Genomic DNA, 23,990 nt, shown 5'->3' with positions numbered 1-23,990 from the left:
TTAGGAACTGTTTAAACGTAGGACTCTCCTTCCGCCACACTGCTGACCTGCCTGTGAATTATTAAGGTACATGTCAGTTAAACAACAGTTAGACTATGCTATTGTTTGCAATGATATTACGAATTTCTTTTTCCTTCTTTTTACTGCTGTGGATTTCAGTCAAAAAAAGACTTGCTATGACACGGTACAGCTCCTACCCCAAAACATGTCTCTACATGAATTACAGCAAAGTTGATGCTAAGTTCAGCAGGCGCAAAATAACAAAACTAGAGGCTAAACCTTTGTGCTATTAATTTCCAAAAATATTCCTCCATTCATTAAACATGAACAGATCCACCATGACCTGGCTTTACACTTTCTGCTCTGTTTTATAATCTTGGTATCATGATTTATGCATTACCTTTATACACAAAGTCACTGCTCACTGAGTCCTGATTTAGTTTGTTGGACTTTAATTTAACATTCAGCCTCAAAATGCTGTCAGAAGGTGACGTTTTGGCAGCTAAATCACAATACAGTTCTGAAAATAGACTTATATAGACGCCCTATGTATCGAAACAGCTGCAGTCGGGAAGAAAAAGTGAGAGATAGATAGATAGATAGACAGACAGACAGACAGATAGATAGATGCAGCAGTGAAAGATCTAGAAACTGAGAAACAGAGGCTCATTGCCCCAACCAACAGAGCGGGCTTGCAGTAGGCGCCACTCACCTGCCCTCCGAGCCGCCGGTCCCAGCCCGCCACTATCAGGTGTGCCAGCAGCTCCTCCTTGTACTTGTAGCAGACGCCCCTCACAAGGCTGGCGGCGGCCACCACCAAGGGGGCTTCATCCATGTCCAGGCTAAGAGAGAGAGAGAGATGGGGTCTGTCAATCAGACACTAGAGGAGGTGGAGACAGCTTCGTGCAGAGCAGACACAGCCTATTTAGGTGCCTGTGAAATCTCCTACCACTCTAAATGCAGACCAGGCCTATTCAGCCCAACTCTGAGTCACCCAGGAAAGGCAGGACACACCTCACCCCCCTTGTGACTGTCTAGAGCGAATGCACATCCTTACCTCCTGGAACTCCAAAACCAGAAGGTAAATACACAAACAGGCAGAGGCACATAGGATGGTTAAGTAAGAAAAAGCCCATTTTCTAAAAGTGGCATTTTCAAACACACAATTTAAAAACCATCTTTACTAAAAGTTGTGTTATTGAGTTCAGAGAGCCAAAACTTCATTCCTCTGTCGTGTCTCAATGGAGAGTTATATTTGTGAGCTGTTTCAAAGCAATTTCCAAGTTAGCCTATGGAGACAGATAGCCTTTCAACCGTGAAAAACAAAACTGGCAGTATTTCACTATTAGGACATGTCACACACACCAGTGCATGGCCTACCTTTCATATACACTGCACCCTACCTGTGAGGGTACCTTGGGCATACCTGAGGGGTGCCTTACATGCAAGAAAAGGGAATGTCATTGCCTGGCAAGTGGGTGCAGTTGCCCAGTCGACATGGCAGGAAAAACAGCGCACAGACACTGCAGTAGCAAGTCCGAGACACCTTGAAAAGACTGCTTGTTTGGGCAGCATACTCAGTGCTGCAGCCTGCTAGCAGCATTTAATCTACCAGTCCTGAGCACACACAATGCACAGTATGAGGGATGTACTCGTAAATCAAATAGCCAATCATGGAAACACCAATCCATAAACACAATTTACAGCAGGAGCATTTGCACTTTAACACCGAACAGCAGTGAGAAAGTGCGCAGAGGCACTAAACCAGCAAAATGAAGTCCAACATACCATAAAAATAGGAGGCCAGAAAGCAAAAAGACAGGAGAAACACGACAAAAGATACCAGGTCAAACAACATATTATTTATTTATTACATTTACATAGTTTTATTTAGCGCAGGACGCTTTACATCAGAGCATGTTTACTACAAATAGCGAGTAAAATCACACATTAGTGATAAAATCAAAATTAGACAAAGTTTGAGCGAGGGGGAGGAGGGGTTGCAGGGGAGGCGTACAAGGAGACTTAGTGGCTGCGGTCATGTCTTGGCAGTCGCTAGCCGTCCTGCTAGTTAAGGTTTCTGTTGAGGAGGAGAACCTCTAACTGTCTCTTGAAGCTCAAGGAATGGTTCGTCCTGATATGAACTGGGATGGAGTTCCAGAGTTTAGGGGCATTGCTCTAGAAGGAGCGGGCCAGGGTTTTTGTTTGTAGAGTTTGGGTGGGATAAGGAGTAGGGTTTTAGAACTTCTTAGATTTCTTGACTGGCCTGCCATTTTAAGTTTTGAGGGGGAGGTAAGCTGGTTTCCCGGTGTGGAGGGCTGTGTGCATGAGACAGGCAGTGCTGAAGCTGCAGCGAGCTTCAATAGGGAGCCAATTCAGTTCTCTCACTGCGGGAGAGGTACGATTATTTATTTTGTTCCTGTGACCTTTCTGGCTGCTGCACTGAGAGTGGTTCTAAGTTGTGCAAGGTGGGATTTCGCAGTGCCTGTGAGGATGGCATTACCGTACTCCAGACTTGACAGCACTTTGCTTGTGTGGCAGTTTTGAGGTCATTGGGCAGTAGGTAGGGTTTTGTTTTGTTTCGAAGTTTGAGGTTGTGAAAGGCGCTCTTCACGCTGTTCTTTACATGGTTTTTCATGTTCAGTTTGGGGTCTAATGTGATTCCTAGAGATTTGACGGAGTTGGCTAGGGTAATGTTGTAGTTAAGGGAGTCCATGGAGTTTAGCCATTCCCGTATTTAGGGGACTGCTTTGACTTTGATATGAGTAGAATTTCTGTCTTATCTTGAAAGTTTTAGGTGGTTGCCGGATAGCCAATGTTGTACTTCTTTGATGGTGGCGTTTAGTCTGTGTACGTCGTCTAGTGAGGAGATTTCCAAATAGAGCTGGGTGTCATCTGTATATAGGTGAAAGGGGATGTTTGCTTGGTTGAGAATGAGAGTGAGTGGCTCCATGGAGATCTGGAACGGTGTAGGCGAGAGGACAGAGCCAAGGGGGACACCCCGAGTGATTGGAATTGTGTCTGAGGTCTGATTCCTATTTTTATTTGTTGCGTTTTGAAGAGAAGATGTAAATCAGTGAAGGAGCACCCCTTCCACTCTGATCCTTTTTTGGAGGGTATCCAAGAGAAGCTTGTGGCCGACAGTGTCAAAGGCCGATGATAGATCTAGGAGTATGAGCAGGCAGTATCGATCTGTGTCCAGGGATTTTTGAAGGTCATCCACTGTGTTCAGAATAGCAGTTTCTGTGCTGCAGCCCTTTCTGAAGCCCGACGGATGAGGGTCAAGGAGATTGTGGTTGTTAATGTGTTGGTTTAGTTGTGAGAGAACATATCTTTCTAGGGTTTTGGCAAGGAAGCAGAGGTTGGAGACCGGTCGGAAGTTGTTCAGGTTGTTCAAATCAGCTCCCAGTTTTTTGAGGAATGGCGTGACTTGGCCGAGTTTGAGACAGTCTGGCATCACTCCAGTCATCAGGGAGTTGTTTATGATCTTGGACCAGATGGGGATAGGGCGTGGTTGAGTTTTTTTTGTCAAGGATGGGGTCCGCAATGTGTGACAAGGGTTTGGATTTGGCCAACACATCAGAAATGTCCTTCTCCGAGACTGGGTTGAATACCCTCCAGCTTTTGGGAGTTTTGATTGCATCTTTTGATTTCCTGTTGAGTGATCAAAGGTAGGGTGGACGTGGAGGGAGAGGGGTGTTGATATCTGACTTTGATATCTGACTTTCTAGGAGGAGGGTTTTTGTTGGATGGCTGGCTGAGAACTTCAAGAGGGAGCTCTGTTTTTTGGTTGTGATCTTCAAGGGAGAGCTCTATTTTGGTGATTTTGTCATTGAAGAAATCGGCAAAGCTGTTACACTGTTCTTAGAGATCTGAGGGTTCTTTGGTGGTGGTTTGGAGGTTTGTTGTCTGATAATAGTGAAAAGCACTTTATGACGGTTTTGGCCTGCTCTAGTGCATTGCGAGAGAAGGAGTTTTTGTTCTTTTGTGAAGTGTTTTTTGTAATTTCTGCGATCCCTGCTGTGCTGATCAAGGTGAACTGTGGATGGGTTAATTCGCCAGAGTCTTTCTGAAACTCTTAGCTGTCATCTTTCAGTGTTGAGTTCTTTGTTGAACCAGGATCTTGAGGGTGTTTCTCATTCTTTTCAGTTTTAGATGGGCTACTTGGTCCAGTATGGGGAACATCATTGAGTTGTAATGGGTGGTCTTTCTTTGAGGTCTGCTAAGGGAATTTGTCTTATGTTTGTTGTTTATTGAAGGGTTTTTTGCAAGCACGTTTGGAGGTGTGGCGCTCTATTAATGTGGTACAGGATGAAGTGGTGGTCTGACCAATCTAAGGGGAGGATGCTTTTGATAGTGTTTCTTCCTGGGCTATGATGGCAGCCAGTGTTGAGTCTTTATTGTGGGTTTGACCTCTGCAATGCTGGGAGAAGTTCTTATTGATTAGGATGTCATTTAAGGATTGGATTTGAGCATTGCTATCATTATTACAGTGAAGGTTGAAGTCCCCTAGGAATATGGTTTTGGTGTCCGAGAGTGAGCAGCGTGTTATCAAATCTGTTAGGTGTTCATTAAAAGAGAGTATGTTACCTGGTGGGTGGTATAGTAGGTGACAGTTTATAGTTGTACTGTCTTTCATCCTTATGGTGGTGTTGAGATATTCAAATATGTTGTAGGCAGAGAGTCTTTTTTTCCACGTTGATGTTCTTGTGTATAATGGCAATGTCTTCATAATGGCGCTTCTCTCTGTCTTTCTTGATGAGTGAGAGTCCCAGTGGGACTAGTGCGTCCATTATTGGGTGAAAGTATTCGTTGAGCTATGTTTCTGTGATGAATGCTACATCTATGTCATGGTTCAGGATGGCTTCTGCTAGTTCAGTTGAATGCTTGGTTGCAGATCTGCAGTTGATGAGCATAAATTTGGTTTCACTGCAGGGCTTTAGATCTTGAGGTGAGCAGGTCACGGGGATATTAATGAGGTGTGCTAGGGGCTTGGTCGATCTTGTTTGTGTGGGATTTCTCCTTAGACCCTTGATAACCTGTATCCTAGAGGAAGGGATGGTACTAAGAGGTTCTAGCCGACTCGCTCAGAGACATGGTGGGTTTTGTTCTTTTGGGTCTCTGTGCTTTGTTGCTTTGAGGCTTTGAAGTCCAGCTTTGTGGTTGTGTTTTGTATCGTCTTAGGAGCATTCTGTTCTTGCATGTAGGAGAGGTGTGTTGTGTATGTTTTGGATATATGTTTAGGTTCGATGCGATATTGTTGAGGTCCAGAACTACTGTATAGCACTATTTCTGAGTTATGTGTTCATCACCAGAGTCAGACTACATTATCTACCCTCTGTAAGGCTCTACCTCCTCTCTCAGTACCCAAATGAACCATCAAGAATTGCACACACTGGGCAGGAAGTGACAAGAGAATTGGACAGAGAGAAAACACATCAGCATTCCAGCACCCCCAATGCCCTCTAACATCTTACCTGTGCAGCTCCAGGCTGTAGTTCACCATGTCCGCCACTGCCTGTGCATCGGCCGCAGACCCCGAGAGGGCGCAATAAATACGCTCATGGAGGGGGGCCAGCTTATCAAACACTCGGTTCACCACTGAGTCCCTGGAAGGGTGGGAAGAGAGAAGGAATGAAGTTGTTAGCACTTAAGGGTCTGCATGAAGTTCACTCGACCACCTGACGGCATTGTGGACTACAAAGGGCCTGAACCCTGGCTCGTAGGGTACCGCATCATTCCAAAGTATAACTCGGATCTGACCTCGGTGGCCACGTCACCCCAAGATACAAACGGAGATCCAGCCTCTGGGGCATCCCTGCTCCAGCTCTCCGGCTGGTGTATCACCCCAAGATACAGTGAGATCTGACTTCTGGTACCCATCACCCCAAAAAAAGGAACTGAGATCTGACCTCTGCGGTACCCCCGTCCCTGCTCCAGCTCTCCGGCTGGTGTATCACCCCAAGATACAGTGAGATCTGACTTCTGGTACCCATCACCCCAAAAAAAGGAACTGAGATCTGACCTCTGCGGTACCCCCGTCCCTGCTCCAGCTCTCCGGCTGGTGTATCACCCCAAGATACAGTGAGGTCTGACTTCTGGTGCCCATCACCCCAAAAAAAGGAACTGAGATCTGACCTCTGTGGTACCCCCATCCCTGCCCAGCTCTCAGGGTCCTGCATTACCCAACAGAACAATCTGCATAGCCAAGGGGTACATCATATATCTGGGAAACACAGTCAGTAAGAAATGACCTCTACACAGCGATTATCACCTAATACAACTCCCAGCATCAGAGTATATCATGGACAAAGGATGCAAACTCAGTGAGATCTGACCTCTGTGGTACCCCCATCCCTGCCAGCTCTCAGGGTCCTGCATTACCCAAAGGAACAATCTGCATAGCCAAGGGGTACATCATATATCTGGGAAACACGGTCAGTAAGAAATTACCTCTACACAGCGATTATCACCTAATACAACTCCCAGCATCAGAGTATATCATGGACAAAGGATGCAAACTCAGTGAGATCTGATCTCTGTGGTACCCCCATCCCTGCCCAGATCTCAGGGTCCTGCATTACCCAAAGGAACAATCTGCATAGCCAAGGGGTACATCATATATCTGGGAAACACGGTCAGTAAGAAATGACCTCTACACAGCGATTATCACCTAATACAACTCCCAGCATCAGAGTATATCATGGACAAAGGATGCAAACTCAGTGAGATCTGACCTCTGAAGGACCCACCCACAGTCCATCGCTTTCCAAACGTCTCAGGAGCCACAGGAAAGCTCTGGTTTGGTCTTTGTTAATATTATTTGCATCTTAGAGACAGAACCAAGATACTGGGGCCCAACCAGTGTCCAATGAGGGGAGGTAAGAGACACGCTTGATAGACAGGGGAAAGCGAGCGCTTGACTTCCCAAGTCCCATCACAAGCTAGACCCTGTGTGGGGCAGAGAGTCAAAATAGGTTGAGGACATGGGAAGAGAGGACAGATTTCATTCAAAAATCTATTATATTTGCCTCCGAACAATGCCAGAAAATGCTGGATTACAGCAGCTCCTCCAGAGCTCTGCGGTGCAAACTCTTCTTGCTGAAGAAGACCTTGGAACTGGAACAAACCGCCGTGGTTTTGATCCCTCCTTTGTACTCATTTTCAGATAAGGGATTCTAATCCACTGCCTTAAGTTCTGGAATTGTTTTAAGGTACTTCCCTTTCAGATCCTGCCTAGAAAATTACACATCCCCACTTCCCTACCATCCACCACATTTCAGTGCTTAGGAAAATGAATCGGCAATCTGCAGCTAAAAGATCTTCAAACAATTTGTGAGGGTGGCCATGCCTCTGTTCTGATGTACCTCAGAGTCTGGGGCCCCTCCCTTGAGGTCCAGGAACACTGCCAATAGGCTCCTACTGTCTGGGAAACCAGTGCCCCTCAGCTATCCTGTGCCAACCAAGCATCACACCATGGAGTCCTAATACCAACCTTAGCGTGTGCGCGCACGCACATACACACACATGCACTCCATACACACAAACAGGATATCAGTGCAAAGATGTCACATTAAAGCAGTGAGGCCGGCAGGCTGCACTCTCATTGAAACAGAGAAAGATGTCTGCTCAGTAATATCAGTTTCATGAATTGGTGTGCTGACATCACCGCGTCATGCCAGCACACCGGCGCATGGAGAGGAGTCCCATGTCAACATAGCAGATTCACCTATGCAGGTCACATCACAGAAGACGTTCTGGACCTTGAGATGACCATGCACAGGCCTAGACCTCAGTGGACATCCCCGATGAGGTTGCTAGCTGGGTCAACAACAAGCCAGGGTACCAGTTTCACTTTCACATGATGTCTGGGCTCTCAGTCAGCGGTACATGCCTGCTTACCACGAAGGGGACATTCCCACTTGAATCTTTTAGGAATAAATATACCATAACCGATTACATGATATTTATCATTCACACAGTTCGAACCAGGGATGGGTCAACTTACAATAACGCAATATTTTTTTTTCTTTTTTTTTTTTCTTTCCCCATTTCTCCTTAAACTCTGGTGATCTTTCAGCAATTTTGAGAGTGTGTTTTAGAATTTACTGGAGACATTGGCTCGTGTACACAGAAACAGAAAACAGATTTGAGCTGAAACAGTGAGACGTTGTGAAAGGAGGGGTGTTTGCAGGGAGTTGGCCACTGAGGTAGCAGGAATTTGGAGTGAGGGCTCTCTTCAGGAGAAGGGAGAGCGCGAGGGCCTCAGCTTCTGATGATGGAGCCAAGGTAATGCGCGTCCACCATCCTTGACACTTGTATCCCGCGGGATGTGCTTCGTCTGCTGCAGGGGAAGCAGGGTGATGGGACTAATGTTTAATATTTAGGTTGTGTTCCTCCTACATAGGGTGGGCTGCTCATACGAGTCGGGAAGGTGCACCCCCCTCCGTCCACGTGCTTCTAAACTGACAGGCAATAGGCATGCTGTCCTAATGTGATATCTGTGTGCTTCCGTGTTGCCCCTTTCATAGCTGTGTGTGCTGGAGAGCTGTGTCTGAGACCCGAGTCACACTCATATGTTGTGCTTTATGAGACCCCTTGGAGACAAATGTTGCAGCAGATCAGGCGGGCAACTAGAGCCAAATTTCGGGGGGGGGGGGGCTGAAAAAGATTTGGGGGGGGGGGCTAAGTCTTCCAGCCATAGGCAGAATGGCTGTAAGAAGGGGTGAAAACACAACAAAAGCCTCATTAACGAGTAAATGGTCTTTTAAAGACCCGTGAAGTACTCTGGTCCGGCTGCAATTAGACGGACGCCAACCTGCGAGGCTGTCTCAGCCGGGCTGTCACACACGACGGGGGGGAGGGGGGGCTGAAGCCCGGTGAGCCCAATGGGTGTTGCGCGCCTGCAGCAGATCAAACTGCGAGCTCAGACACAGCAACCGGTGAGTCAAAACTTCGGCCTGGTGGCTTCGCTAGAGAGCAGACCCCTCCCATGATTTGTGCTGGAAGCATGATCGTCTCACCCCAAATGTGTGCATTTCCATAGAGTTTGTAACTCAGCTAAGAGGGCAGCGGAGCCCTCGGCAAACAGAGGGTCAAGTAACTGGAGGGAAGTGCAGGTGCAGTGTACTTGGTCGTCACGTAGTGTCCCTATGAAGAGGGCCGTATTAAGCTCTACATTGGAGCAGCCTTGATGGCTACAAGGACCCCATTCCAGATCCTGAATGAATAAACATTATTTTTTGTACATCTCCGCCTCTAGTCTGACACTGCCCTGGCTGTGGTGTCCCCAGAGCTTGTCAACCACACAGGCAGCGGTGCCAGCCATGACGGCTCTCTTGGAGGCTCCACGGACCGGCAGTGGGAGCCATTGTCAGGGTGCGGGTGATGGGGTTATTTTCTTCAGGCATTGGTGAGACCTTAAATGTATTCCTGACATTCTGGAATGCGGATTCCGTCTTCACTGGAGATCCAAATCATAATAATAAAATCGAACTGATTCCGCCCCCTAAAAACGGTAAATCTGCGTACGCCTGAAAGAGAGCAGAGACATACACGTCAATCAATCAATCAGTGACACTTGTAAAGCGCGCTACATACCCGTAGGGTCTCAAGGCGCTGGGGGGGGGGGGGGGGGGGTGAGGGGGGGGGGGTGCCGCTACTGCTCGAACAGCCAGGTCTTCAGCTTCTTCCTGAAGGAGAGGTGGTCTTGGGTCAGGCGCAGGTCGGTAGGGAGGGAGTTCCAGGTCTTGGCGGCCAGGTAGGAGAAGGACCTTCCTCCTGTAGTCGCTCTTCGGATGCGGGGGACGGCGGCGAGGGCGTGGTTGGCTGATCGGAGGTGGCGTTTGGGAGCGTGGAAGTTGACTCGGCTGTTGAGGTAGCTCGGGCCTTGGTCGTGTAGGGCTTTGTGTGCGTGGGTGAGGAGGCGGAAGGTGATTCTTTTGTTGACGGGGAGCCAGTGAAGGTCTCTCAGATGTCCGGAGATGTGGCTGGTTCGTGGGATGTCGAGGATGAGTCTGGCTGAGGCGTTCTGGATCCGCTGGAGTCTCTTCTGGAGCTTGGCGGTGGTACCGGCGTAGAGGGCGTTGCCGTAGTCCAGTCGGCTGGTGACGAGGGCCTGGGTGACGGTCTTCCTGGTCTCGGTGGGGATCCACCAGAAGATCTTCCGTAGCATGCGTAGGATGTTGAAGCACGCCGAGGAGACGTTGTTGACTTGCCTGGTCATGGAGAGGGAGGAGTCCAGGAGGAAGCCCAGGTTGCGTGCATGGTCTGTCGGTTTGGGTGCGGTGCCCAGGGCGGGAGGCCACCAGGAGTCGTCCCAGGCGGAGGGTGAGGAGCCCAGGATGAGGACCTCCGTCTTGTCCGAGTTCAGTTTCAGGCGGCTGGTCGTCATCCACTCGGCTACCTCTTTCATCCCTTCGTGCAGGTTGGATCTGGCGGCGGCGGAGTCGTTGGTCAGGGAGAGGATCAGTTGGGTGTCGTCGGCGTAGGAGATTATGCTGAGGTTGTGTTTGCGTACGATGGCCGCGAGGGGGCTCATGTAGACGTTGAAGAGGGTGGGGCTCAGAGATGATCCTTGAGGGACGCCGCAGGTGACTTCGGAGGCCTCTGACTTGTACGGTGGTAGGCGGACTCTCTGTGTTCTTCCGTCGAGGAAGGAGATGATCCAGTCCAGCGCCTTGTCCTGGATTCCGATGTTGCTGAGGCGCCGTACTAGGGTGCGGTGGCAGACCGTGTCGAATGCCGCAGAGAGGTCTAGGAGGATGAGGGCCGCTGTTTCTCCATTGTCCATCAGGGCTCAGATGTCATCGGTGGCGGCGATGAGGGCGGTCTCGGTGCTGTGATTGGCTCGGAAGCCGGACTGTGAGGGGTCGAGGGATCCGTTTGTCTCGAGGAAGGCGGCCATCTGCTTGTTGACGGTCTTCTCGATGACTTTGGCTGGAAACGGGAGGAGCGAGATGGGGCGGTAATTCTTGAGGTCGGTGGGGTCCGCTGTAGGTTTCTTTAGTAGGGCGCTGAGTTCGGCGTGCTTCCAGCTCTCAGGGAAGATGGTGGTGTCGAAGGAAGTGTTTTTTTTTTTTTTATTTTTTTTTTTAAACCGTTTATTGCAGTTTATAGAAGTTACAGGTATGGGCCTACAACCACACGGCCGGCCGCTAGAGCATCAAAAGCATATTACATACATACAGCAAAAAACTTTCTCAGCGGTGCACAGTAGGAAGACAGGAGTGATCAATGGTGCAGGCCTCACAGCTCCATGCCCACAGTACGGTTCCATTTTCTTAAAGCAAAACAACGTAAACAAACCACAACCGCAAGGCAACCCTCGATCCAAAGTGACAACACGTGCTCCATAAGTGGGGGATCCAAACCAGCAGCAAAATTCTGGAGAGGGGGACGGGAGTAGATCAGGGACTGGGGGACCGCGCGCCCGCGGCCAAGGGAGGGGCGCCATCTAGGGAGACGGAGCCGGCGAGGCCGCCGGTAGCAGCGGCGGCTCACAAATACCCCCGCGGTAGGCGTTCCAGGGGCCCCAGAGTTTCATCCACGCCCCAGGCTTACCCCTCGCCACATACACCACCTTTTCACGAAACATACACCAATCCATATGCTCTTTCCAGGCCGACACCGCAGGGGGCCTCTGGGATCCCCACAATTGGGCAATATCACGCTTGGCTATCATGTATCCCAGAGTCACCCACCGCGCCTGCGGGACCGAGTAGTCATTTGGTTCCCAGACATTCAGCAAGCATCTCCTCGCTTCAGGCAGCAGCGCGACACGCGTAACCATTCGTAGAACCTCATGCACACCACGCCAGAATCGCTCCACCTTCGGGCACTCCCACAGTATATGCATGAAAGTCGCCAACGCACCACAGCCACGCTTACACATTCCATCACCGGCAAAACCCATACGTAAAAGCCTTGGCCCCGTCACGTAGACCCGGTGAAGGATCTTGAGCTGGACGAAACGAAGGCGAGCCGGGATGGCCACCTCTTTCGGAGAGGCCACCGCGGAGATCCAATCCTCGTCGTCCAGCTCCAGCCCGTCGGCAACCCAAGCCTCGCGGAGACTAGTCAGCAGACACGATCTATCGTTAATCAATTTTTTGTATATGAGGGAGATCGTGCTGTCCGGGACATGGCCATCTAGCACTCTGTCCTCCAGGGGGGAAGACTCCGGAATGGATGCAACATCCGGGAAGACGGAGCCCAGCGCATGGCGGACCTGTAGGTACCGAAAGTACTCACTGCCCTGCAGCTGAAACTCCGCCTGCAGCGTCTCAAAAGTTTTGAATCCCCCCCTCGTCCAGAGATCTCCCACCGTGCTGATTCCGATCGTGTCCCACTTCTCGAAGCCCTTCGACGTCCACAGGGAGCCCAACCTCTCAGATGCATACAGCGGAGACGCTCGGGTCAAACGGTCCTTCCACCCCATAGCTGCATTAGCCGCGTGCCAGACACGCACCATGACACGCGTCGGTCCCGTCAAACGGGAGTCGGGCGCGCCAGAGTAGAGCGCTCGATTATAATCGCCACCGGGCAGAAGCGTCCTGTCCATCTCAAATGCCGGGTTCAAGGCGGGCCCGTAAAGGCCATGATTAATTGCAGCTAGTTGGGAGGCCCAGTAATACCGTTTGATGTCCGGGAGGGCGACCCCTCCATCGTACCAAGGGAGCGTCAATTTAGCCAGAGCAATACGCGGCCTCCCGTCCCAGAACAGGCGCCGCTGGAGGCCCTCCACCTCGCGAAAGTAGCGTGCCGGGACCAGGTCCATGGTATTCTGGAGGGCGTAGAGGAAGCGCGGCAGGGACATCATTTTAAATAAGGCCGCTCGGCCGAGCGGCGAGAGCGGCAGACGCCGCCAGCGCACCACGTCCTCCCTCAGACGCTGGAGGGGGGGCAGCAAGTTCCGCTCATAGCGGGCCTCCGGGTCAAGAGTGATATATATACCCAGGTACCGGAAACCCTGGGAGGCAATCTGGATCGGACAGTCCCGTGGCAAGACCGGGGCCTCCCCGGAGAGCACATAGACACAGGATTTCGCCCAGTTGATGACCAGGCCTGAGTTGCGACCGAAGGAGCGCAAAACATCAACCAGGACGATCAGTGACTTGCGCGGGGAGGCGAGATACAAAAGGATATCGTCAGCATAGAGGGACACGCGGTCCTCATGCTCGGGGGTCCAGCGGAGACCACGGATAGAAGGGTGCCACCGCAACCACTCCGCCAGGGGCTCCATGGCCAGGGCGAACAGGAGAGGCGACAGGGGACAACCCTGTCGCGTGCCCCGCCCCAGCGCGAATGGGGCAGATACTCGCCCATTCACCACCACCTGCGCCAACGGGCCCGAATATAGCAATTTGACCCAGCTGACGAAACCCGGGCCGAACCCAAACTTCGCCAGCATCGCCCAAATATATGGCCATTCGAGCGTATCAAACGCCATGGTGGCGTCCAAGGACGCCAAGATGGCCGGCTCCCGCACAAATGGGACACGCGCGAGCACCCCGTGTAAGCGCCGCAGATTAAGCGCCGTGTTGCGGTGTGGTATAAAGCCCGATTGGTCTTGGTGGACCAAATCGCCCACCACGCCAACCAACCGGTTGGCCAACACCTTGGCGAGGATTTTGGGCTCCGCGTTCAGAAGCGAAATCGGCCTATAGGATGTGACCCGCTCACGGGGCTTCCCCTCCTTATGGATCACCACAATTGTAGCCAGACGCTGGTCCGGCGGGAGGGAGCCCTGCGAGTGGGCCGCAAGGAACATCGCGCGCAGGTGGGGCGCCAACACATCCGGGCGTAGCTTGTATAGCTCAATGGGAATACCATTGGGGCCCATGGCCTTGCCGGATGCAACCGAGCGAATAGCCGAGGCAATTTCGTCCGAGGTGGGCGGGGCATCCAGCGAATCCCTGTCCTCCACCGTAAGGGAGGGCAGTGCGATGTCCCGAAGCAAGGCATGGGAATCTTCCTCCGAGCAGGGAGAAACCGGGGAGTAGACTTCGCGGAAATAATCCGCGAAGCAGGAGACAATGGCTTCCGGCTCAGTGACGCACACACCATCCACGCTCTCAATCAAAGGCACCACGCGGCTCGCTCTTTCCCTCTTGTCCAACCACGCAATCAATTTGCCAGCCTTGTCACCCACATCATACAATCGCCCCTGCTGCTCTCTACTGAGGCCCCTGGCCGCCTCCGCGACGAGGGCCCGATAGGCCGCCTGCTTTAAGTGCAAAACATGCAACTTGGCGTCTGTTACCCCGCTCCCCAGGTCACCCTCCAGTTCTGCAATCTCGGCCTCAACCCGGGTCACCTCCTCCCGCTCGCGCCGCCGGGCATTGGAAATAAAGGAGAGGGCCTCCCCTCTAAGAACCACCTTGAAAGCCTCCCACAGGGAGATGGCAGACGGGACCGACCCCACATTCTCATCGAAATAGCGCTGTAAGGATTTGATCAAGTCGGCACGAATGGTGGGGTCGCGCAAATACCATGCATTGATCGGGGCCACTCTGCCATCCCCCCTCGGGAAGACATCGAAATGCAACAACAATGGGGAGTGGTCTGAGATACCCCGTGCCAAATGGCGCACCTCCCCCACCCTCCCTGCCTGGGCCGCCGGGACAAGGATGTAATCAAGCCGCGAGAGGCTACCATGGGCCCCCGAGTGGAAGGTGTACTGTTGCAATACGGGATGCTTTAAGCGCCAGCAATCCACCAGGCCCAGCGTGTCTAAAAGGCCGGGCAGCCACGCCTGTGCCCGGGGGAGGTCCCTAGGGAGATGGCGATCCATAGACCCAGAGGCAACCGCGTTAAAGTCCCCTCCAACCACCAACAGGCCACCCGGAAGGTCCAGAAGGAGGCGCCCCAGGTCCGCAAATGTAGTGGCTTGTAACCCAGGCGGGACGTACACTGATATAAAGATAAACACTCTACCCTCCATTCGTCCCACCAGAACAGTGTAACGTCCCCTCTCATCATGGCGCACCTCGTCAATCTCCAACGGGAGCGAGTTCTTGACCATAATACCCACCCCCCGCGAGCCCGAAGTGAAGCCGGAGTGGGCCGCCAAACGATATCCCCGCCGATTCATTGCATGAAAGGTGTTACCTATAAGGTGTGTCTCCTGCAGGAAGACAACATCTGGAGAAATACGTTTTAAATACTGCAGGACCACACCACGCTTAATCCTATCCCCCAGGCCGTTAACATTCCATGACAACACAATCAAATCCCTACCCCCCATCATGAGTCAAAACAATCGGTCGCCCCCCACCGAGCATCTTAAAAACAACAAAACAGTTGCGGGTTTGCCTTGCGGTGCTAACAAACAACACACCCCCCCCACCCCCCGGTCCCAACAGAACTCCCCCCTCCCTGCACCCCTGCATGAGCCCAGACAGCCCCCCCAAAGTGCAGTGTGCCTGTCGCCCCATAGCTAAGTACTAACTAGTCCCCCCGAGGAGGAGGGAAGCCCCCAGCAGACCCCACCCGACCTCCATGGGAGGGGAACATACGAAAGCAATATATGGTAAAGGAACAATATCCAGAGCAAGGCCTATACAGTCACCCCTCAATTCTGATCCGGCGGGCCCTCCCCGCCAGCCGCGCCCCCCCCACCCCGATCTCCAGGCAAAGTATCTAACCAGTCCCCAGCCACCTCGGGCCGGTCGAAGAAGTGCGTACGGCCATCCACCTCCACCCTCAGCTTAGCCGGAAAGAGCATTGAGTACTTGAGGTTTAGGTCCCTTAGGCGACGTTTAATACCAAGAAAGCTCTGTCGCTGCTTCTGGACCGCCGGAGTAAAGTCTGGGTAGAAGTGTACATCCATGTTGTCCAGCCTGACCGGTCCCTGTTGCCTGGAGGTCTGGAGGATGGCGTCTCTGTCCCGGAAATTAAAAATCCGGGCAATAATAGGCCGCGGCGGGGCACCGGTCTTAGGGCGGCCCCCAGGGACCCGGTGGGCACGCTCCACCGCAAAAAGCTTACTCAGCCCCCGGGGCTGGAGATGGGTCAGGATCAGTTCTTCCACGAAGAGATCTGCCGCCTCCGCCTCTCGGCCCTCCGGCACACCAATAATGCGAACATTGTTCCTCCGGGCCCGACCCTCGGAATCCTCCAGTCGCCGGTCCATCAGGGCGCTCGCCTGGCCAAGCCGGCGCACCTCCTTCTGGAGGGCCACCACGTCCGTAGTGAGGCTCGTTGTGGTGTGGGCCAGGGAGTCAACTCGGTCGTTCGTTTTTGACAAGTCTGCCCTCACAAGGCCCACATCCACCAGGACCGAGTCAATTTTTTGCGCCAAGGTATCGAAACGCTGGTCCACTGAGGCCTTCATCTCTGCGATGGCGCCCATGACGTCCCGGAGGGTCAGATCCACCGGTTGAGCAGGCGCCTCCGTCGGGCCCACCAGGGATGACCGCGATGTCTCCGGAGAACCCTTCTGGAGCGTATAGCGATCCATACTATTGGCCTGGTGCGCCGTGCCACGGCGGGTTGTCTTCATCTTCGCCCGGTCGCCATCTTGTTTGGTGGACATGCTGGCCCTTCCACCGTCGTGCCAAGATCTCCAAACGGGCCGCCACACCAAATCACGGGTGTCAGGGGGGGGGGCGGGGGCGACCACCGGGCCGCGGGTCAACCCACCGCCGGCGGGTCAGCCGGGCACCTGGACAAGGCAACACCACCGCACCCCGCTCCGCAGCCCGACCCCGCCTGAGGCAAGGAGGGCGCAAAAGCGAAAGTGAAAGTGCGGGGTACGCGAGTCGCCCAGCCCCGCTCGCCGCTGTTATTCACTTCGTCCCCGGATCGCCCCACTACTCCAATCCGGGGGGCCGGCGAGGAGAAGGCCGCAACCTTCAATCGATGCTCCCACCGGTGTTCGGGGTCCGATTCGAGCCCAAAAAACGGGTGGCGCCTCAGCTCGGGTTCACCGACACAGTCCCCTCAACAAGGACAGGATATCGCCAGGATTAATTCAGGAGGTCGCGGAGGTCCTCGGGAGCCTCGCACCTACGCGGCCATCTTGGTTGCGCGCTAGGCTCCTCCCCCGAAGGAAGTGTTGATGATGTCTCGCAGGTGGGGTGCGATGACGGCGTCGGCCTTGTTGAAGACGTGGTGAGGGCAGGGGTCGGTCGGTGATCCGGAGTGGATGGAGTTCATCGTGCGGATGGTGTCTTCGGTGCTGATCGGGGTCCAGGCGTGGAGGGTGGTGGTGGGGGGTGGTTGTTCGGTCATGGTGTGCGTTGGTTGGTTGTTGAAGCTGTTATGTATGTCCGCGATCTTGTTGTGGAAGTATGAAGCGAGGGAGTTGCAGAGGTCTTGCGATGGGGTGATGTCGTTGTTTCCTGCGCTGGGGTTGGAAAGCTCTTTCACGATGTTGAAGAGTTCCTTGCAGTTGTGTGCGTTGTTGTCCAACCGGTCTTTGAATGCTGTTTTCTTGGCGGCGCGGATCAGCTGGTGGTGTTTCCGGGTGGCAAGTTTGAAGGAGGTCCTGTTGTCTGGTGTCGGTTCCCTTCTCCAGACTTTCTCGAGGGCTCGGCAGTTCTTCTTGGAGCTCTTGAGTTCGTCGGTGAACCATGGGGCCTTCTTGCTGCCGGGTCTGCTAGGCGGGGTCCTCAGTGGGGCGAGTTCGTCCGCGCAGTTGCTGATCCACTTCGTGAGGTTGTCGGCGGCTTGGCTGGGGTTCGCTGAGCTGGCAGGAGGGTGCTGGTTCAGGGAGGTGGCGAGCTGGTCTGCTGTGATCTTGTTCCAGCTTCTGCGGGCTGCCTGTTGCTGGTGTTGGTGGGTCGTCGTTCTCTTGAAGGTGAAGTGGACGCAGCTGTGGTCCGTCCATTGAAGCTCTGTGGCGTGGCTGAAGTCTATGTCTGTGCTGGATGAGAAGACTGCGTCGAGTGTGTGTCCGGCGAGGTGGGTGGGGGTGGACACCAGTTGCTTGAGTCCCAGGTTGGCGAGGTTGTCGAGCAGGGTGCTGGTGTTGCGGTCGTTGTTGTTCTCCAGATGGAAGTTGAGGTCTCCCAGGAGGATGTAGTCGGCGGAGGGGAGGGCATGCGGGCTGACGAAGTCGGCGATGTCCTCGCTGAATTGTGTGCGTGGTCCAGGGGGTCGGTAGATCAGGGTGCCTCTGAGGGTGGTGTTCGGGTTGGTGTGGATCTGGAAATGCAGGTGTTCGGCGCTGGTCAGGGTGTTGTCGGTGCTGGTCGTGAGACGGATGGTGTTCCTGTGGATGATGGCGATGCCTCCTCCCATCTGGTTGGCGTTTCGGTCCCTCCGGACGACCTTGTAGCCCTCTGGGATAGCGATGGCGATGTCGGGAGCTGAAGAGGCGTTCATCCAGGTCTCCGTGAGGAAGGCGACGTCAGGGGCTGTGGCGTCTAGAAGGTTCCAGAGTTCGATGGCGTGTCTGTGGACGGAGCGGGTGTTGAGCAGGATGCACTTGAGGTGGGTGCTGCTGGTATTCGACTTGGTGGGTGCTGGTGCGAGGCTGGTCCGGATGCAGGTGAACTTACACCTGCAACCTAACATGTTCGACTGCACGACTCCAACGGTGTACTGATTTCAGCGTCCGGGTGACACTGAAAACGACATTACAGTCTTCTAGCTTTGACAAAGGTGAATTAATTTAAATAACATTATAAATAAATATATGATTTGCATATTTGTAAAGAATTCCTGAACAATCGTTGTGAGTCAAGCAGACTGCATGATTGCTCAGAGTATTTATAGTTTTTTAGAGCTCAGCTCTTCACCTGCTCGTGACCCACTGGTACAGCTCACAGTGAAACTTGGTGAGTGGATCCTACAAAGGGCTGGTGAGGAGGGTCTCTGTCACAGCCCAGACGTGGCTTCAGGGAGCTGGAGAGGAGGGTGTCTGTCACAGCCCAGACGTGGCTTCAGGGAGCTGGAGAGGATGGTGTCTATCACAGCAGAGAGAGTGGATTCAAACGGCCAGTGAGCGGGGTGTCTATCCCAGCTCAGAGAGTGGCTTCCAAGGGCCTCGTGAGTAGAGTGTCTATCCCAGCTCAGAGAGTGGCTTCAGAGAGCTGGAGAGGAGGGTGTCTATCACAGCTCAGAGAGCGGCTTCAGAGAGCTGGAGAGGAGGGTGCCTATCCCAGCTCAGAGAGTGGCTTCAGAGAGCTGGAGAGGAGGGTGTCTATCCCAGCTCAGAGAGTGGCTTCAGAGAGCTGGAGAGGAGGGTGTCTATCCCAGCTCAGAGAGTGGCTTCAGGGGGCTGGAGAGCAGGGTGTCTATCACAGCTCAGAGAGTGGCTTCAGAGAGCTGGAGAGGAGGGTGTCTATCACAGCTCAGAGAGCGGCTTCAGAGAGCTGGAGAGGAGGGTGTCTATCACAGCTCAGAGAGTGGCTTCAGAGGGCTGGAGAGGAGGGTGTCTATCACAGCTCAGAGAGTGGCTTCAGAGGGCTGGAGAGGAGGGTGTCTATCACAGCTCAGAGAGTGGCTTCAGAGAGCTGGAGAGGAGGGTGTCTATCCCAGCTCAGAGAGTGGCTTCAGAGAGCTGGAGAGGAGGGTGTCTATCACAGCTCAGAGAGCGGCTTCAGAGAGCTGGAGAGGAGGGTGTCTATCCCAGCTCAGAGAGTGGCTTCAGAGAGCTGGAGAGGAGGGTGTCTATCACAGCTCAGAGAGTGGCTTCAGAGGGCTGGAGAGGAGGGTGTCTATCCCAGCTCAGAGAGTGGCTTCAGGGGGCTGGAGAGCAGGGTGTCTATCACAGCTCAGAGAGCGGCTTCAGAGAGCTGGAGAGGAGGGTGCCTATCCCAGCTCAGAGAGTGGCTTCAGAGAGCTGGAGAGGAGGGTGTCTATCCCAGCTCAGAGAGTGGCTTCAGAGAGCTGGAGAGGAGGGTGTCTATCCCAGCTCAGAGAGTGGCTTCAGGGGGCTGGAGAGCAGGGTGTCTATCACAGCTCAGAGAGCGGCTTCAGAGAGCTGGAGAGGAGGGTGTCTATCACAGCTCAGAGAGTGGCTTCAGAGGGCTGGAGAGGAGGGTGTCTATCCCAGCTCGGAGAGTGGCTTTGCTGGAGCAGGGTTTTTACTTTTAAACCAAATACCTGTTTCATTTTCGTATGTCATTATTAAAAGTACTACTGATTAATTAGTAATTACTAAAGATTTGTCGAGTCATGTCTAACCAACCTTATTAACAGAAGAATTACACGTGGGAATGCAATTGCATGGCTAAAATAATAAGTATATCCATATTTGGGGAAGGAATATTTTAAAAATAGACAAGACCAGAGATGGGAAAAACCCCAATTTGTTAGACCACTATATTCAAGAGGGGGTAACAAACGGGTGACCTTCTCCGAAACATCAGGCTCAAGCAGCGAGGAAGAACAGGAATCAGAGCATAATAATAGACCAGCACCTGCATTTGAACGGGAGCCTTTTTTAGGGAGACGCCAAAATCGGGGACAGAGAGGGTACAGGAACTACAACCGGCAAGAACCCTCGAGGAACCATCAACCTCAAAATGCAGGGCAGGAGTATTTAACGACCAGGAGCAGACAATACTGGAGATAGATGATTTACCTATCATAAATTTGTCTAAAAAGGTATTAACTAAAGACGAACAAGAGATTTTGAAAAAAGGTTTTAGCTTTGCGCCGACAGCCCCTCACAATATTTATGAGTTTGAAAGTGATCTTAAGATGTTTTTTAGGAAAATTAGACTAAATAGGTTTTTTGAAGATAAAAATTACATACAACTACCCAATGTTTCGGGGTTCAAACCCAAATCTACTTTTACGCCAAATCTAGGTCAGGTAGATAAAAATATTGAGATATTTGAGAGGGTAGTAGAAATGGACATCAAAAATATGAGAAATACCACCCCTAAATACAATAATCACAATTTATCGGTAGACCAGAAGAAAGCATTAAAATCATTACAACAATGTGAAGAGATTACCATCAAACCCGCCGATAAAGGCGGGGGAGTGGTCATCTTTGACTCCACAGACTATGACAAGCGAATGAGAAATCTCCTCAATGTGAGGGAACACTACCGACCTATCCGCCTCACGGCCATAGAAAAGTTAAAGATGGATGTGGCTTCCCTTTTAAATCAGAGACGAGATGAGGGGTGGATTTGTGACAATGAATACAAATATCTTTATAACATGCACCCTATAATACCGGCCATTTATGGTCTACCCAAGATACACAAAAATGTTGAAGACCCCCCCATGAGGCCAATTGTTAGTAGTATAGGCTCAATATTAGAGCCCCTTAGCAGATACGTGGATCACTTCTTGAAACCCATAGTACAGAAGCAAAGATCCTATATCAAAGACACTGCCCACGCCATCTCGATATTTGAAGGACAAGGCTTCAACAGGGAGACCCAAATGCTGGTCACCCTGGACATTGAAGCCTTGTAAACTAACATTCCCCAAAATGACACCATTGGGGTAGTCTCTGCTATTCTTGAAGGGGAGGATTTGGCGGGTGCCAATAAAAACTTTATTGTGTCATGTATTGAAATGATCCTAAAAAATAATATATTTTTATTCAGAGATGAGGCATTTATCCAGATCAAAGGGACCAGCATGGGGGCTACCTGTGCTCCCAGCCTGGCATGCCTCTATGTAGGCAATTTTGAACAGAGACACATTTTTAACGAGATGGCCCCTTATTTTGAGAATATCCTAGGATGGCACCGTTTTATAGACGACATCATCTTCATCTGGGATGGTGGAAGTGATGAATTAAAACATTTTTTAGAATGGATAAACTTGGGAGATCCAAATTTAAAATTTACAGCGCATTTTAGCAACTCCCATGTGGAATTCTTAGACATAAAAATAAAGAGTGTAGCCAATGTACTACAAGTCGAGCTTTTTACAAAACCAACGGACAAAAACACTTTATTAACGTATAACAGCAATCATCCACGATCTCAGAAGGACAACATTCCCTTTGGGGAGTTTCTGAGACTGCGACGAAATTGCACCACATTGTCAGATTTTTATCATCATGCGGAAATATTAACTAAGAAATTGAAAGCTAGAGGGTATCCTAAAAAACTCATCAAACACTCACTAAAAAGAGCAAGATTCTACAATAGAGATAGTTTATTAGAGACCAACAAAAAGAAAAAGGATAAATCCAGTGGTAGAATTGTATTTGTCTCGCAATTTTCAAATATGAGTAACCAAATCAAAAATATAGTTAACAGAAACTGGAAAATTCTAAACTACGAAGCCAACACAAAACTAGAGAAACCCTTATTCTCATTCAGACGGAACAAAACAATTAGAAATTCCCTAGTAACAACGTACAAACAAGCACATGACACACAGACCACACTAACAGGAGAGAGAGCTAAAGGGAACCACAAATGTGGTACCTGCTCTGTGTGTGCACAATGTATAGAGACCAAACATATAACACACAACAACAGGAAAGTGTGGGCTAAATCATTGAATAACTGCCGCAGCAAAAATGTAATTTATCTCCTGATCTGTCCCTGTGGACTGGGATATGTAGGGGAAACAGGCAGAGAACTCCGTATTCGCCTGTTGGAACACAAGTCTGCAATCAGGAACAAGAAAGTAAATGCTCCACTCACTGACCACTATGAGCAATTGAAACATGATTGTGAACAATTTCAATGGTTCATACTGGAAAAGGTGGTAATAAACAGGAGAGGGGGAGATCTTAATGCAAAAAGGAAACAACGGGAACAATGGTTTATGTGTCAATTAAATACAGTAGATAGGGGACTTAATTCCAAGGAAGATTGGATGAGCATCATCACAAAATAATGAATATACCAGTCAAAGAAGATTTGATGATGTGACAGGAATTGCATTAAGTATAAAAACAACACACACGGTCTCTTGGAGAAACTAGTTTATATATAGACGAGTTAAGGTTAACTTCTAATTACAAGAAACAATCTTGTATACAATGATTTGAAGATAATAAATACATAATGCCAGGTTTGAAGATGTACTAGAGGCGAACACAATTGTAATGAAGCCCATATGACTACAATAAAGTTTTGCTGATAAAAGAAAACAAAACATAAATAAAAAAATTATAACACAGTAAAACTGCCGAAAGCAAGCAAACTGTTGAAAGCTCTATAGATAGTGCAACAAGATACCACTATAGAGTAGGTTCAATATTAATGCTCCCACAAATAAGATCTTGTTTTAGATTAGTTAAAGGCGAGTATAATAGTGGTGGGATCCACAGGAAAATAAAAAAATGTTTGTTGAAATTAACGAAACATAATAATATGAATGAAACCAAGTAGAACGGTGATAATGAAACATAATACAATACAACAGTTAAGAACAAGCGATTTTATTGTAAGTCTTACAATGTGTATAATAATCTATCTTTACAGAGCTGACCTAATATTAATGTTCGCCGAAAAAGACAAAACAACAGGTTTGAAAAAGTAGGGGAAGTGGAACGTAAAAATAGGGATCGGCTACAAAACGGCAAGCACTGGCTCAGTTTGGGTCATGTGCAACATACGACCAATCAGAAACGAGGTTAGGGAGATCAAATAGGAGCACGCGATAGAGCGCGGTGTAAGAAAATACCGAGGAAACGACTCTGCACGATAATATCACCTGCACGCCACAGGTAAGAGGGAAGGGAAGAATGAGACAGTGGAGTAACGCAGTGAATCGCGTACACCGCGTTTAACTTATCAGACAGCACGCTGCTGTAAATAAGGCTTAGTTAGCGAGAGAAAGTATGAATCTGTGGTGTGGATAGCACCTTTAAAACTCCAGACTAAGGATATGGGGGAACAGGATGGCGCCTACCGCGAGTAATTTAAAGGAATAGTATGCAGTGCATAAATATTTGGGGGGCAGGCTAATGGGAGCTTCCACGTATGCAATGAAAGACAACCGTTGACTTGCCCGAGCTAGGCGAGAGTCGAACAGAGAGGAGGACCACATATCCAAAACTGGTTCCTCTGACGATGACTGAGCGCTCCTATTGGATAGTTGGGAGCATG

The 23,990-nt window shown here is 50.9% G+C and overlaps 1 protein-coding gene and 1 long non-coding RNA gene across 2 annotated transcripts in view; one reads left to right on the top strand and one right to left on the bottom strand.

The window, feature by feature from the left end:
- PSMB9 (proteasome 20S subunit beta 9) overlaps nt 1-23,990 on the bottom strand; it is a 240,527-nt gene that overhangs the window by 123,250 nt on the left and 93,287 nt on the right. The window contains exons 3-4 of the mRNA XM_085614621.1: nt 5,478-5,609; nt 713-842 (exon numbers count right to left, since the gene is read on the bottom strand). Of these exons, the coding sequence (XP_085470747.1) occupies nt 713-842; nt 5,478-5,609 (262 nt within the window). The remainder of the gene's footprint in view (nt 1-712; nt 843-5,477; nt 5,610-23,990) is intronic.
- The window catches only part of LOC146869766 (uncharacterized), a 35,272-nt gene that overhangs the window by 9,240 nt on the left and 2,042 nt on the right, over nt 1-23,990 (top strand). The gene's annotated exons all lie outside the window — the stretch shown is intronic.

Source organism: Triturus cristatus, chromosome 1_1 (assembly GCF_964204655.1).
Source record: "Triturus cristatus chromosome 1_1, aTriCri1.1, whole genome shotgun sequence".
Lineage (NCBI taxonomy): Eukaryota > Metazoa > Chordata > Amphibia > Caudata > Salamandridae > Triturus > Triturus cristatus.
Note: the sequence above shows the minus strand (reverse complement) of the source record. Positions and strands in the feature narration are given on the sequence as shown.